Source organism: Copadichromis virginalis, linkage group LG3 (genome assembly GCF_057382275.1).
Source record: "Copadichromis virginalis isolate Kocher_CV1m ecotype Utaka linkage group LG3, C_Virginalis_male_GT1.1, whole genome shotgun sequence".
Lineage (NCBI taxonomy): Eukaryota > Metazoa > Chordata > Actinopteri > Cichliformes > Cichlidae > Copadichromis > Copadichromis virginalis.
This window is the reverse complement of record NC_140620.1, coordinates 743,903-760,292: the sequence shown is the minus strand read 5'-3', so window position 1 is coordinate 760,292 and position 16,390 is coordinate 743,903. Positions and strand designations below refer to the sequence as shown.

Below are 16,390 nucleotides of genomic sequence, written 5' to 3'. Positions count from 1 at the left end.
TGAGAAGCATAAATCATCACTTCCATGTTTAAGCATTAATCATTGAAATGAAGTGAATAGCGTTTAGAAGATTTGTTAATTTGTTTGTCTTTTGTTAAAAAGAGTGGTTTCAATAATTTTCAGACACACCTTGCAAATGTGCTTATAATGAGTTGGCACTTGGTCTTTTGAAGGTCATAAGCTTCGTTCGGCGTGATGGTCCGGACTGATATATTGCAGGTATTGACTTTGAGTGCAGAGGGCTAAATGCAAACACGCTTACACACACATAGGATATGATTAGAATAAGTCCCTGGAACATTCTGAATGTTTTAGACCAATTCTGAATCACTAGAAGGTCAGTAGATAACAACATTAGATTATTAGGGTTAGGAAGAGAGGTGTTTTGGTTTTCTGTCTCTTACAGAGAAAGGAACAGACACCAGACGAGGTCACAGATATGCGAGGATCCTTCGCAGCAGAGATAGACACAGTGACTGCCGAGACACCAACTGGGTCCAAGGGTCATGGCGTTTGGGCTCCGGGTAGTCACCTCAAAAGGATGGATCCCATAAACACAGCAATAACCATGAAGGGGTTGGTGGAAGTCCGGGAACACCAGACCAACGAGGTTCGAGAGGCTCTTGGGCAAGAGGGGGACACGTTCCTGTTCCTTTTTCTGGAGGATACACAGATCGTTGTTTGAAATCGGGGCAGAATAATCCCCTGATCTGTGCCACGACTGAAGGGTTGTCTAACCCCTGAGGTTGAAGAAAAAGAGCAGAGGATCACCCAACTGGAAGACACTGGTGGCTGAAGCAATAAAATAAAGGCTAAAAGCGCCTTGGACAGAGGTTCTAGTCCGAGTACGTCTGAAGGGTATAAGGTAGCACCAAAATAAGGCTGTGGGAGACCTGGGGAGTGCCATGTGTACCTGCTATTGTTATAGTAATAGTTTGTCTTGCACCTGACCTGCGCAAACACAGAGGTCATCTCACATATGGTTCGCCCATCAGGGGGACAAAGGACCTCAGGAGTGAGAAGAGATGAACCCGGCCACACTGGATTAGAGGGTGTTGGTGAGCTCATTATTCTAATGAGCTCATCAGGGGGAATTGTTAGATTATAATATTATTTTATGCCATGTTAGACCCCTAATTAAAGATTGTGAATTATTATGTAGTTTTAGTTTGCATTATTCTCCTGAATTAGAAGAAGCTGATAACTATTGCATTAGTTAAACTGATTTGCATTACATTAAACTGCTGATTTATTGTGAATGAATGATGTTGTTTTATGATGCATTATACTGCTGAGTTAGAAGAAATACTGTTCGCAGAAAGTCATCGCCTTATTTGTCTGATTAGAAGAGAACAGAATATGCTGGAGTTTTCTGCCCCATCTCAGCAGGAGCAGATAAACAGGGAGCCAAGGTCGTAGCTTAGGCGCCATGTGAGAGAAAAGCATGTGAATGTTTAGGCTTTTATGATAAGGTGGGGGCACCAGAGGCTATAAGAGTTTGATCAATGCTCCACCATTTTGAGATCTGAGGCTGTCTGTGTACGGTGTCCATCTCCCATGCGTGTGATCATTAAAATCATCGTTTGACTTAACCCGGCCGGACCAGTGTTGTTATTGTGGTTTTTCCTCTTGTATCCATCCCCAATTTTGAACTCGTAACAGTAAGTATCTAAATAAATGAGCAGAGGGGAGCATAAATTTTGATTCCAGCTGAGCAAATGAAGCAAAACAATTGTCGATGTAGAGGTCCTTAATAGTGTGAAGACCTAATGCTGACCAAAGCTTAAACACAGGGTCCATCAAGCCAGGTGAAAAAGAAAGGTTTTCAGTTATTGGAGCAAAAATGGATAGGTCTGGAAGGCACAAAGCACCCCTAACTTGCTTTAAGATCCTAAGAGAATGACCTAGGACAAAATCATTACTTAAAAGTTTGGTAGGTATGTTGGGCTTAGAAAACAGAATACCATCAAGTGATGTACCAAAAATTGATTTAGCACTGTGTGCCTCTATCAAAGGCCAAGAAGGACCGCATCCCTTCTGAACAGCAGGAACAGCTGAAACACTGCTCCAGAAAACCCACGTTCTGGCATTGCAAGCCCAGTAGTAGTGCCTGAAAACTGGGAGGCCTAATCCGCCCTCAGAGGAGGGTTTCTGCAAGTGTGCCTTTGAAATTCTATGGGGTTTATTTGCCCAGATGAAAGACAAAATGATAGAGTCAATAGTTTTAAAAAAGGATGAAGTGAGAAAGATGGGTATGTTTTGGAAAAGATGAATAAATTTAGGAAGTACTACCATTTTAATAATATTGACACGTCCAATCAAAGAAAGTGGGAGAAGAGTCCATTTATCTATCTTAGCTTTAATACTATCAATAAGTACCTGAAAATTCAATTTAAATAGCAGCTTACGGTTTCTGGGACTGTTAATACCTAGGTATTTAAAGTGACTGCTGGTGGTTTTAAAAGGTAAGCTAGAGATGAAGCACGAGTTGAGCCCATCTGCCAGTGGCATAAAAATGGACTTGTCCCAATTAATTGTGAAACCAGAGAGTTGTCCAAATTTGTTAATGAGATGAAGCAGGGGAGGCAAAGAGAGCCTGGCATCAGACAGTGTTAGAGCCACATCATCTGCATATAGAGTTATAGTAGATTTGACAGGACCATAGGATATACCTACAATATCAGAGCTGCTTCTAACTGCAATGGCCAGAGGCTCCATAGCTAGAACAAAGAGCAGATAAACAGCAACCCTGCCTAGTCCCCCGGTGAAGTAGAAACGGATGTGATCTATCAAAATTTGTCAGTACCGATGATCTTGGCAGTGCATAAAGCATACGTACCAAAGTTGTAAAATTACTACCAAAGCCAAATTTCTCAAGCGTAGCAAACAGGTATTTCCTGTTTTGATCGAAAGCTTGTTGTGCATCTAATGAAATAACAGCTGAATTTGGAGGATTTGTTCCATACAGTACATTCAATAGACGATGGGTACTGGAGAAAGCAAATGTGTCTGGGATAAACCCAGTTTGATCATGCTGAATTAAAGTGCCCAAAAATTTATTAAGACGTGAAGACAAGACTTTTGCAATGATTTTTTGATCACAGTTTAACAAACTAAGTGGGCGATATGAAGTCACATTGGTGGGGTCTCTGTCCTTCTTAGAGAGAAGACAAACGTGGGCATCAAATATGCTATCAGGGAAAGAGCCCCGTGCAATAGAGCAGTTCACCATTCTAAGTAAAAGTGGAGCGATTATATCAATATGGGCTTTATAAAATTCTATGTTGAACCAATCCGGCCCGCAGGCTTTACCACTCGGGAAAGAAAGGATAGCAGCTCTGACTTCTGTGATGCTGAAGTCAGCATCAAGGGCTTGGGTGGCAGATTCTGTGAGAGGGTCAGAATGCTCAGAGAGTTAAGAAAGCTAAAAAGCTCAGAGTCAGTAGTGTTCGATTTAGAAGAGTACAGTGTGCTGAAAAACTCAACAAATCTGTCATTAATCAGCTTAGGATTAGTAAGCTTTGACTTTATTTATTGTTGTTAAAACAAAATTAACAACAAGAACACTGAACCCCATCCCCCAAATAGAAAAAGGCCGCAAAAAAGAACAAGAACCACTGCGGCCCATCCCAGCGTGCATTAAGGGGACTGCCGGGAAGAGGAGCACAAAAAAACAAAAAAGAAAGAGAGAAAAAAACATCCATCAGATAGGGCAGCTCCGCACCAGACTCCATTAATCAAAACAATAGTTACACCCATAAATCGACTGATTGGGTAAAAAAAAAAAGACGCCAACATATAAAATGACTTGTGTATAACCAAATTTATAATATAAACGATCTCAGTACTTCACGATAGAGAAAAGTTTTAAGACGTCGTAGCAAAAAAACAAAAAACATTGATAGAAAACTATCACGTTCAAAAAATGATTGAGCAAATCGCGACTCTCACTATAGGAAGAGAAGAGTGAGAATGTTCAACAACACAGCCGCATCAACAACATGAACAAATACATTAACAGGTCACGATTACAGTGAGTCCGCAAAACGTTCAACACTAACACGTTCAAGTCTCCTTGAACGTGTTAGTGATGTTGTTGTGAACTACCCGAAGCTGGGCCGGGTAGCGCAGACTGCACGTCGCTCCGGAAGCGCTAAGCTTTTTCCTGACCGTATTGAAGGCCATCCGCTGCGCAAGGACCTCCGCAGTGTAGTCGGGGAAGATGGACAGACTCTCTCCATCGCGGTGCACGTTGGCGTGCCAGATGCAGGACATGCCACACGTCTTTCTCATGATGCAACTTGGCTATGATAGCCCTCGGTCGCTGGCCAGCCATTGGTTTTGGTCTAAGGGTGCGGTGTGCCCTCTCCACTTTTATTGGCTTAATAAAGTTGTCTTTCCCCAACACATCCAGCAGCAGGGATGACACAAAGTCCGCAGGCTTACTGCCCTCAGCACCTTCCTTCACTCCAACAATCCTAATGTTGGCCCGACGCGAGCGCGCCTCCATCTGGCCTAGCTTGTCACGCAGGTTATCGGTGGCTGCCATTAGTTCCTTGCACGTAGCTTCAAGCATGCAAACATGGCCGTCCATTGTAGTAAGCGACTCATCGATAACATCTAGACGCTGTTCGTATGACCGGATATCTGCCTCGAGCTTAGACAGAGTAGACTCAATTGTGTCAAGGCGGGTCTCCATAGAAGTTTTTAGGCTAGCAATAGCTGCTAAAATGGCGACAGTGCTCACAGAGTTTTCAGCTACTGCTTTCTGGCAGTGTGTTGCATCTTTTTTAGGCGGCATGTCGTCCAGTCTTTATCGTAGTCGATGCAGAGCAGACGGGCTGTTGAACAGTTAAGTAAAGAGGCAGGGTGTCGCGTTAATTGTTGGAAAATAAGAAGAAAAGTGCGGAGCTGAGAAGAGTGCATCCTACTCCTTCAGTGTACACGAGCGCCCCCTACTGCAGAATATTTTTAAGGTTATCTGCTATAAACTCCCAGGCCAGGAAAATCTCCTTCATGTTTTTCTGTGTTTTATCCTCAGTTACTTTGACACAAAGGCATCTGCTGTGATGCTCACACCACTGATGAAGTCTCACAGTATGAGTACTGATAAATGATCAGAATTATAATATTTCTGACTGTCTGAGGCAAAATTACATCAATCAGGACCTTGGAAATCAGAATCGAATGGATGTGTCAGCTTTCTTTTTATAGATATAAAAATATGGAAATGTACTTATGCATGATCAGAATTATAACATTTCTGACTGTCTGAGGAAGAGTTTCACGATTTAGATCAAATCCATCGAATCTTATCAATTCTAGAAATCAGTTAAGATACCCATCCCTAAATATTATACAACAATCTTAAAACATGTTGTGAGTATGCTTTTGCTGTGAGATCCCTTATGTAATTAACCAGTGGACAGGTACATTTATATATAACGTACTATAAATTATATAATTATAGCTATATGTATCGTGTATTCCTTATGCACATTTTAGACCTAAGAGCCGAAATTTCTGATTTACTGGTTTTTACAGGGAGAACAGGGAGAGCATCCTCTCTTCCTGCTCCATGTACCTGATCATGCTGCACACTGATTCGCTCTCTTTTACACAAAGTCAAAGCCTTATAAACTACTGAATCAGGTATGCCTGTGAAGTTTCTCACTCATCCAGCTGATTGCAATCTTGGCTCGTGTGATTAGGAAGAGGATCAACAGGGGGTCCATGACCCTCTTTGGGACACTCCCATAGAACCAAAGTTAGTTAGTTACTCTTAGAACAGAAGAGGCTTCTTGGATGAAACATCTTCAAGAAACATAAAGTTCGGATGCTTTTCTTTCCAAGCTCCTTAGACTGAATCAGGCACTGAAGCAGTGACATGCTGACCAAAGATTTCGACGTCACTGGTCACGGGACTCTTTTCAGATGAATCAAACCTCAGCACAGTGTTTCTGAAGCAGTGTGTTGAATTTTTTACACATATGCGCTTCAGCTTCAAACGGGCCATCAATACTAGTCGTGGGTTTCTGGGTGTTACAGTCTTAGTTTGTCTTTTCTTTGTTTCTTTTAATGTTTCTTTGTACCTGAGTATGAGTTTGGTAAATCAGCAATAAAGCTGCTACTTTATTTCCCCTGCCTCCGAGTCCTGTGTTTGGGTCCTACCCATGCCTGCCACACAGTCAACCGTCTACAAAAACTTCTGATTTTGAGATAACACAATGACTTAAAATCTATTTCTTTTTCTAACATTTAAATGTAGAACACAGAATAGTAAAACTAGTCTTATATAAATAAAATTCTATTGAATAAAGTTATCTGAGAAGGTAACTAAGATCAGACTGAGTGTAATGCCTGCAAGTTCCTGTGTTTAATGTCCCTTATGAACATACTGATGTCATTAGGCACAGGTTGTGGAGCCAAATGTAGACTTGACAGCTGGGCAGGGCTTAATATAAGGCACAAATCTTGTTGATTTCAAAAAAGTTGAAAATACAAAGTTAAGTAAAGAGGAAATCAGAATCCAACATACAAGAACCACACATGGGAAATAAGCACTATAAGTACACACAAAGCTAACTGTGGAAATAGACACGCCTAAGGGGAAAACGAAGAGTCACAATAACACAATATTAGAATAGTAAGAATGATAATAACAATCATAATAGAAAAATAGAACAAACATGTAAGAGAAAATAATCAACATCATCGTCACCACTTGTTTTTTGTTAATTCATACCTGAAGTTTGAATCCTCACATCAGAGTAGATGGCTCGTGGATCAGCAGGATGTTTGTCTGGAACACACACAGATTTACAGACATTCATAGAGGCAGTAGTTTTCAGCCTTCAGTAGTACAAGCAGTCCTTTAAACATAGATTTAGACAGTACAGTACGTAAGACTGGAAAAATGCTTATTTTGATTAAAGCACACTGTGACAGCCTACGTCTCCTATTGGCTTTTTGTTTGATCATGACATCAGCATAGGTCACATCGACTGGAGGAGGAGATGGGTTTTTACTTCCTGTAAAGAGGAGGAGGAAACAATTGAACATTTATATGGTGAAGCTCATTATGTGTAAAATCTGTGTTTAGAATTTGTCTTTGGGATCCTTGTTGTGTTATCCAATGTTGGGAGACATTATTTGTAAAAAAAAACTTGTTACATTACAACAGTATTAAACATTTATGCTAAGTGTTACTTACTAAGAAGATTAGCTTTGTTAGAGTATTTTGTTTTTCCAAGAGAATCATTTAGCTTATTGACCCTAACATGTTTCTTACTGACCATGGCACTCTGTGCTGGATATGACAGATTCTGTGAAGAAACATTTTTAATATAATATACCTATTCTTGGAATCAGCTGGGGCACTTCAATTCAGTTCAATTCAATTCAATTCAATTCAATTCAATTCAATTTTATTTATATAGCCCCAAATCACCAACAACAGTTGCCTCAAGGCGCTTTATATTGTACAGTAGATCGTACAATAATATAGACAGAGAAAAACCCAACAATCATATGACCCCCTATGAGCAGCACTTTGGCGACAGTGGGAAAGAAAAACTCCCTTTTAACAGGAAGAAACCTCCGGCAGAACCAGGCTCAGGGAGGGGCGGGGCCATCTGCTGTGACCGGTTGGGGTGAGAGAAGGAAGACAGGATAAAAGACATGCAGTGGAAGAGAGACAGAGGTTAATAACAGATATGATTCAATGCAGAGAGGTCTATAGAGATTGAAAATGTGACGTCATTCAGAGGTAAAACTGCGAAGGATTCTGGGAACCCGTGGCAAGAGGTACTAGCGCACGCAGGCTTTCAATTGAAATCAGTTACACAGCGATAAAAAGAAACACAAAAAATGGCAAGAAGCTGTTGTATTATTAACTGCAATAGCCGGTCGCATGACAGCCACAGGAAGCCGACGGGTAAAGAGATCGGTTGTTATCGGATTACGTTGTTGAAGAGAAATTGTTTGAGCCATGTTTGAGCCTGGACTTTAGCTCAGCATTCAATCATATCATCCCGGAGATCCTGGTCCAGAAACTGTCTCACCTGGGACTCTCCACCCCCATCTGCCTCTGGATCAAGGACTTCCTGACAAATAGACCACAGTCTGTCAGACTCGGCCCCCACCGGTCCAGCACCATCACACTCAGCACCGGGTCTCCACAAGGATGTGTTTTGAGTCCCCTCCTGTTTATGCTCTCCACATCCGACTGCTCCCCTACCCATCTCTCAAACACCATCATAAAGTTCGCGGATGACACCACAGTGGTTGGACTCATCTCAAGGGGGGATGAGTCGGACTACAGAGATGAGGTCAACAGACTGACTGAGTGGTGTTCAGTTAACAACCTCCAACTGAACACCACGAAAACTAAAGAACTTATCTTGGACTTCAGGAAGGGCAGAGCAGACCCGGCCCCACTCTACATCCACGGGAACTGTGTGGAGAGGGTACACTCCATGAGGTTTCTGGGCGTGCACATCTCTGATGACCTCTCCTGGACTGCAAATACCACGGCGGTGGTTAAAAAGGCCCAGCAGCGTCTCCACTTTCTGAGAGTGCTCAGGAGGAACAACCTGGAGGAGAGGCTGCTGGTGACATTTTACAGAGCCACCATAGAGAGCATCCTAACGTACGGCATAACATCATGGTATGCAGGGTGCTCAGCTGCAGACGGGAAAGTACTGCAGAGGGTCATCAACACAGCCCAGAAGATCACTGGCTGCTCTCTGCCCAGCCTGGAGGTCACTGCAAACTCTCGGTACCTCAGCAGAGCTGGCAATATCATCAAGGACCACTCTCACCCCAGCAACCAACTGTTTGAACTATTACCGTCAGGCCGACGGTACAGGTCACATAAAACCAGGACAAACAGATTCAGGGATAGCTTCTTTCCCAGAGCTACCGCTGTAGTGAATAAGCACAAAAACAATTGAACCTATTCCATACCGTCACTGTCATTATATTATGCTGCTATTCATACTGTCATTATATTAATGCTGCCATCCTGTATATATTGTACTTACTATTGTTTGAGTACTTACGATTGTTTATTTTGTACTTTTTATATTTTACATTTATATTTATTATTGAAACTTGCACCAAGGGAGTGGCACTCCAATTTCGTTGTACTCTGTACAATGACAATAAAGGCTATTCTATTCTACTCTATTCTATTTCCGAAGTAATAAAGAGGCGACGGATGGCCTGGATTGCAGCCATTCAAAGACCAAATATAACTTCCCAGTCTGCTCCAAGCATTCCCACAAAGGTCAGAGTTTTGTAGTAGTTAATACGTCATTTTTCTTAACATAATTGGTGATATAGGTTACAAGCAAGTCTGGCGCTGAACAGAAATTGTCGCGCTATGCTCCTTTGTTTATTGTGCATAAATAGTGAATTGTCCTGACACAATATTGTGTTTCACTTCTGTTATTACCATGGTACATTGACAAAAACATATACTTTTATTCACAGGGTAAAACAGTTGTTTTGTATCACTAATTGCCCAGTGCGAATACAACATACAATATTATTGTCACTGCTACATTTCTGTGATGCTACCAGAAATGATTTCCACTACTAATTAATTACCGTTGAGCTCAAAGGTCCTATTAATAAACGGTTAATGAATGTGTATTTATGAAGACAATTTGTGAGACTGGTAAACTTATGATACGTACGATGGTCTTTTGTTCTACACGGTGCATTTCAAGGTCCTGTACCCATCCGTCGCTAAACTGTACCTGGGCTTGTGTATGTGTATGTACTCACTCCAAGAACCGTATAATTATAAATCTGAGCGTGGTGAAAGTTGGGCAGCACGCTGACGTTTTTTATCCACTCTTCGTGCTCCTAAGGGTCTGACCCTTTCACTGGTTTGATTTTTTCCTCGTATCTTTTCTTTGCCTTTTCATCAAGTCTGTCTTTGTACGGTCCGGCATTGTTCTCCTTCGTTTTGTACATTCCTTTTTTGGGTGGCAAAGAAAAACCAAGAAGGTATTGGAACGGGAGAATGAACATTTTGCGGTGCTGCAAATGCTTGCGTTTGATGCGGTACTTGGATTGTTTTGCCACGAGTTCCCGGCATGCAATGCGCGAAAGTCACGTGGTCTGTCAATCTCTATTAACACATAGTGAGTGAGAAAGGTGACTGGAAAGGAAAAACTCAATGCATCATGGGAATCCCCGGCTGAATTAATATTGCTTCTGCCTGGCTCTACAATAAATCCTAAAGAACTGAAATGTAATGTCATTCATTTATTCTTTTTATACTACATAGTGAAATCTTCCAAACTAAAAGAACAAACTGTGGCATAACATAGCTTTATGTGTCAGAGGTTAGACACATAAAATCTTAAATAAAATGCACCCTTTATTTAGGAAATTGAAGAATCACTGAGCAGCATCACTGGAGTATTCATTCAAACCCACCATAACTACATGTTTGGATGAGTAAAACCCACTGATCTGGACAGAGGTGACCCAGTCATTTAATTTATGTAGGGTCAGAAGGTCAACACAGTAATCGGATTACAACTGTTCATATCAGGTAAGTGAGAGCTTGCATACCTTTAAGTTTCCAGCAGAGGAACAGAACCAAACACAGAACCAGAACCAAGAGAACCACAGAGACCAGACCTGCTACAACTGGGACCAGGAGAGAGGGAGGAGGAGGAGGAGGACAGGTGGATGCTGAGAGAGGAGGGGAGGGAGGACAAGTAAGAGGAGTTTTTACAGGAGGAGCACCGTTTGTGGAGGTGCTTGGAGGAGGAGGACAGTGAGGAGGAGGAGGATGGGTGATTGTAGGAGGATCTGCAGGAGAGATGATGAAGATGGTTCAGTCAGTTTATTATCAGGTCACAATGTTATCAGCTTTTAAACAGGAAGTGATGTCAGTGTTCTGACCTCTGACCCTCAGAGAGCTATGAGGAGAATTTGCACCCTGATCAGTAGAACAGTAGAGACCTTCATCAGCCTGCGTGATGTTAGTGATGATGTGCTCTCGTTTAGGACCAACAGAACTTCCTTTGATGGAGAAATAAGCTGCGACCGTGTCACCATTCCTCTGTCTGCAGCGCAGAATGACATCACTTCCTGTCCTCACAGGAAGTGCAGGGATCTCCAGGATGACAGCTTTATCTGACCATCAGAGACAAACAGAGTTAATGAGAGCAGAGTCACACAGAGACAGAGACACAGCTGGAACATCTCACCTGTAGTGTCTGACTGGACACTGAAGGACACTCTGTCACTCTGCTGTCCAGGGGAGTCCTCACACCAGAAGGTTTCATTGGGAGCAGAAATATTCACAACACAGTAGGAACCAAGAAGCCTCCCAAAGCCTGCAGCTGCTCCACAGTCCTCAGTGGGTCCTCCTCTGCTCCTCTTCACTGTCCATCCTTCAGCTGTCTGTCCATCATCAACACAACTCAGATCCACTGAAGATCTGCTGAAGACCTGCTGAAGGTTTGGACTGACAGACAGAGACACTGGAGGACACACACACACAGACACACACACACACACACACACACACACCAACAAACACACACAGACACACACACAGACACACACACACACACACACACACACACCAACAAACACACACAGACACACACACACACACACACACCAACAAACACACACACACACACACACAGTAAGTGTATTTGTGTTCTTGTTGGAGTCTCACTGATTGTTTTCACTTCCATCAACTCACCTGCAGAAACAGTCGGTGCAGACAGCAGCAGCACACACACACCTGCAACACATCATATCATTATAACACCCACACCTGCAACACACACACACACACACACGCACACACACACACACACACACACACAAACACACACACACACACACACCTGTAACACATATCAATGACACAGGCTGTGATCAGCTGACCTCTGGTTATCTGCACTATTCAGTTCAGCTTTGTTTATACACAACAACTCACACAAGCTCCAGCTCAAGAGTTGATCGAGGAGCTCCACCTGACTCCACCCACTCCCACTGAGAGTGGCCTTTATGACTCTGTTTAATTAAACATGATTAGTTTATGGCAGCCAGTAGCAATAAAGAGCAGTTATGTTTCTCAAAGTGAAAAAGGAGAAGGTACCGTCTGCTGCTCTGTAAAGTACCTGACAGCAGCACCACATGATTTAATTTCCTTCAAACATTAGTCAGCTTAGTAAGCAGAGCTCCTCCATCTCTGCTGAACGTCACATGACCAAGCTGAAATTAATCTCACTTCATACACGTCATCCTCTGGTAATGATTCTGTTCTCAGACATGTGAGAACAGAATCCGCCAATCGAGGTCACTAAAATCAATATTGAATCGGTGTGCAACTTTCCTAAAACAATGTCGGACTCTGTAGTTTTCTCTGGTCCCCTCCCCAATCAGACCAGGAGTGACATGTTTAGCCGCATGTTCTCCTTAAATTGCTGGCTGTCTGAGTGGTGTCCCAGAAACGATGTGGGCTTCATAGATAATTGGCAAACCTTCTGGAGGAAACCTGGTCTTGTTAGGAGAGACGGCATCCATCCCACTTTGGATGGAGCAGCTCTCATTTCTAGAAATATGGACAAATTTATTAAACCCCCCAAAATATGACTATCCAGAGTTGGGACCAGGAAGCAGAGTTGCATTCTTACACGCCTCTCTGCAGCTTCTCTCCTCCTGCTACCCCCCCAAAAACCCATCTCCATAGAGACTGTGTCAGCTTCCAATGATGCTTAGCCTCGTCCACCCCAGCTGTGAAACTCAGAAACCAGTCTTACTTGTTATCATCTATCGTCCACCTGGGCCTTACACAGAGTTTCTGTCTGATTTCTCAGACTTTATATCTAATTTAGTTCTGAGCTCAGATAAAATAATTATTGTGGGTGATTTTAACATCCATGTAGATGCTAAATATGACAGCCTCAACATGGCATTTAATCTGTTATTAGACTCAATTGGTTTCTCTCAAAATGTAAAAGAACCCACCCACCACTTTAATCACACTCTAGATCTTGTTTTAACATATGGCATAGAAACTGAACATTTAACAGTGTTTCCTGAAAACCCTCTCCTGTCTGATCATTTCCTGATAACATTTACATTTACAATAATTGATTACACAGCGGTGAAGAGTAGACTTTATCACAGTAGATGTCTTTCTGAAAGTGCTGTAACTAAGTTTAAGAATATAGCCCACCCACTGTTATCATCTCCAATGCCCTGTACCAACACAGAGCAGAGCAGCTATCTGAACGCTGCTCCAACAGAGGTCGATTATCTTGTTAATAATTTCACCTCCTCACTGCGTACGACTCTGGATACTGTAGCTCCTGTGAAAACTAAGGTCTCTAATCAGAAGTACCTGACTCCGTGGTATAATTCTCAAACTTCCAGGCCTAAAGCAGATGACTCGTAATCTGGAGAGGAAATGGCGTGTCACAAATTTAGAGGATCATCATTTAGCCTGGAGAAATAGTTTGCTGCTTTATAAGAAAGCCCTCCGCAAAGCCTGAACATCTTACTATTCATCACTGATTGAAGAAAATAAGAACAACCCCAGGTTTCTCTTCAGCACTGTAGCCAGGCTGACAAAAAGTCAGAGCTCTTTTGAGCCAACCATCCCTTTAACGTTAACTAGTAATGACTTCATGAACTTCTTCACAAATAAAATTTTTATCATTAGAGAAAAAATTACCAATAATCATCCCACAGATGTAATATTATCTACAGCTACTCTTACAGTTTTTTACAGCCGCTAGGACACATGTCTCAATACTTAGGTCACTTTTGCAAAACTCTTCACACAATCCTCCTAACTGACCGTCAGCTTGGCAAAGCAGTTCATTTCACATTCAAAATGCACTACAACTACCAAAACACTTCATTCAGGTCTCAAATAAACTCATTCTTCCAGAACACTAGCAAAGGTTGACAGCTGACAAACACACTTTGTCACCCACAAAACAATGACCTAAAAAACACTAACAACATGTAGCATTACACAGTGTTTTCCTGTGTAAAACAAGGACACATCTCTGTTTATAGTTTCAATATATGTTACTGGAATGAATCAGACATCATGCAGAATTCGTTAATATTTGTTTATGTATTTTTATTATTTTTGCACTAAGTAATCCCAAAATACAAGTATTTGTATACACACCATCCACTGATACACATACAATAGTAATGCTAATCTACTCTGTCTTCTCCATTTGGCCACAGGTTCTCATCCACATCACATCTTATGTCATCTAGGGCAACACACCTAGGAAAGAATCTTCTGGCTGCCAGAATTGAAGGAGTTGAAAAATTGAAGGAGTAACACCTGTGCAGATGTTCATCTACAATGAGAATCAGCTGTGGCTGGTTAAACTGCATTTTTAGATTTAAAATATGTTTCAATAAAATATTGCTGTTGGATTTTGCTGTCTTTTCAAGTTTTGCATTGTGTTATTGTTTTGGCCATATGTTTAACAGTTTTGAAAACAGTATGTAAGCACATGCAAAATGTCCTGTCCATACAAAGGTTTTTGGCAGTTGTTGCGTCTGAGTGAGAAGATAATTCATGAAATTTGAGAGATGTAGTCATTGAATGCATTTTGTGCCAAAACAATGATAACTGGTCCTCAGTTTAGCCCACATAGACTTCTGTTGTGCTCACTGTGTGAGGAGTTTTGCAAAAGTGACCTAAGTATTGAGAAATGTGTCCTAGCGTCTGTAAAAAACTGTAGTACCATTGATGTTAAGTTAGACTCTTTTTCTCCAATTGATCTTTCTGAGTTAACTTCAATAATTACTTCCTCCAAACCATCAACGTGTCTTTTTAGACCCCATTCCTACAAAACTGCTCAAAGAAGTCCTGCCATTAATTAATTCTTCGATCTTAAATATGATCAACCTATCTCTAATAATCAGCTATGTACCACAGGCCTTCAAGCTGGCTGTAGTTAAACCTTTACTCAAAAAGCATCTCTTGTGTCTGGGGGTGGGCGTCCGGGTACACACCGGCTCACTCCTTGGCGGCCGCTTGTCGGGGCCTGGGGCCTGGGGCTCGCTCGGGCCCCTTTGGAGGTGGGGTGCCCCCGGCCTCTCGGCCTAGGGCTCGGTCACTCAGGCGCAGCTGGGGGCCGGCGGAGCTCACGGGCGCGTCACTGCAACTGCCCCTGACTTCTGCTCCGCGGCTGCTGGGCGAGCCCTCATCTGGGACTCTCCTCAGCTCTTTCTGGGACAGTGGCGCGGCTGCCCCTCTGTTGGTCTTCCATGGTCTCTTGTGTTCTGGGGGCCTCTGGATGTCTGGAGATTTGATCTCCTCCATACCCGCTTCACACCCTGGAGGACGGGGCTGTGGCCCCCCCACACTCCCTAGCAGATCATTACATGGAGAAACCTTTGGAATGCAAGCATGCTGATCCACACAGGTATGCACACATGGGTATTCACAGACGCGGACTAAAGCTTTCTTGGCTGCTGCCTCAAAGCACACTGTGCGCTGTCTATCTTGCGTGCTGCACAATATCGTTTATTACTTAGTAAATACTGATATCTATGACTAGCTAGTTTATTGTGATGGTGCTTTGTTTTCTCTATTATTATGTTGCTCTTTGTTGTTTGCTGTCTCCTCTGTTTGTTTTTGTTTGTTTGTTTGTTTGTTTTTTCTCCATACAGGTGACCCAGGAGTTTTTTTTTTTCTCTCTCTTCCCCCCCCTTCTCACCGTCTCTTCTCCCCTTTGGTTTTCTTTCTTTCTCTCCCCCTCTCTCTCTCATTCATTCCCCCTGTCCTATTTATTAAAAAAAAAAAAAAAAAAAAAAAAAAAAAGAAAATGACAAAGGATGAACTGAAGCTCTGCCATCACGTAATGTCGCATACTGCTGTTTCTGATGTCATTTAGAAAAAAAAAAAAAAAAAAAAAAAAAAAAAGCATCTCTAGACCCAGCAGTCTTAGCTAATTATAGGCCAATCTCCAACCTTCCTTTATATCAAACATCCTTGAAAGAGTAGCTGTCAAACAGCTAACAGATCATCTGCAGAGGTTTATTTGAAGAGTTTCAGTCAGGTTTCAGAGCTCAGCACAGCACAGAAACAGCTTTAGTGAAGGTTACAAATGATCTTCTTATGGCCTCTGACAGTGGACTCATCTCTGTGCTTGTCCTGCTAGACCTCAGTGCAGCGTTCGATACTGTCGACCATAATATCCTATTAGAGCGATTAGAACATGCTGTAGGTATTACAGGTACTGCGCTGCAGTGGTTTGTATCATATTAAAAGACATTTTGGGTCTTGGCGAAGGCGGTCACACTTTTTCTCCTGTCCTCTCCGCCTTATCTTCCCTGCTTAGCCTGTTGTATCCTTGTCTAGTCT

At 42.3% G+C, this 16,390-nt stretch overlaps 1 protein-coding gene across 1 annotated transcript in view; it reads right to left on the bottom strand.

The window, feature by feature from the left end:
* Positions 1-16,390, bottom strand: part of LOC146712178 (uncharacterized) — a 52,121-nt gene that overhangs the window by 17,025 nt on the left and 18,706 nt on the right. Inside the window, exons 2-7 of the mRNA XM_085451952.1 lie at positions 11,741-11,782; positions 11,235-11,510; positions 10,927-11,160; positions 10,591-10,833; positions 6,954-7,031; positions 6,746-6,802 (exon numbers count right to left, since the gene is read on the bottom strand). Of these exons, the coding sequence (XP_085308078.1) occupies positions 6,746-6,802; positions 6,954-7,031; positions 10,591-10,833; positions 10,927-11,160; positions 11,235-11,510; positions 11,741-11,782 (930 nt within the window). The remainder of the gene's footprint in view (positions 1-6,745; positions 6,803-6,953; positions 7,032-10,590; positions 10,834-10,926; positions 11,161-11,234; positions 11,511-11,740; positions 11,783-16,390) is intronic.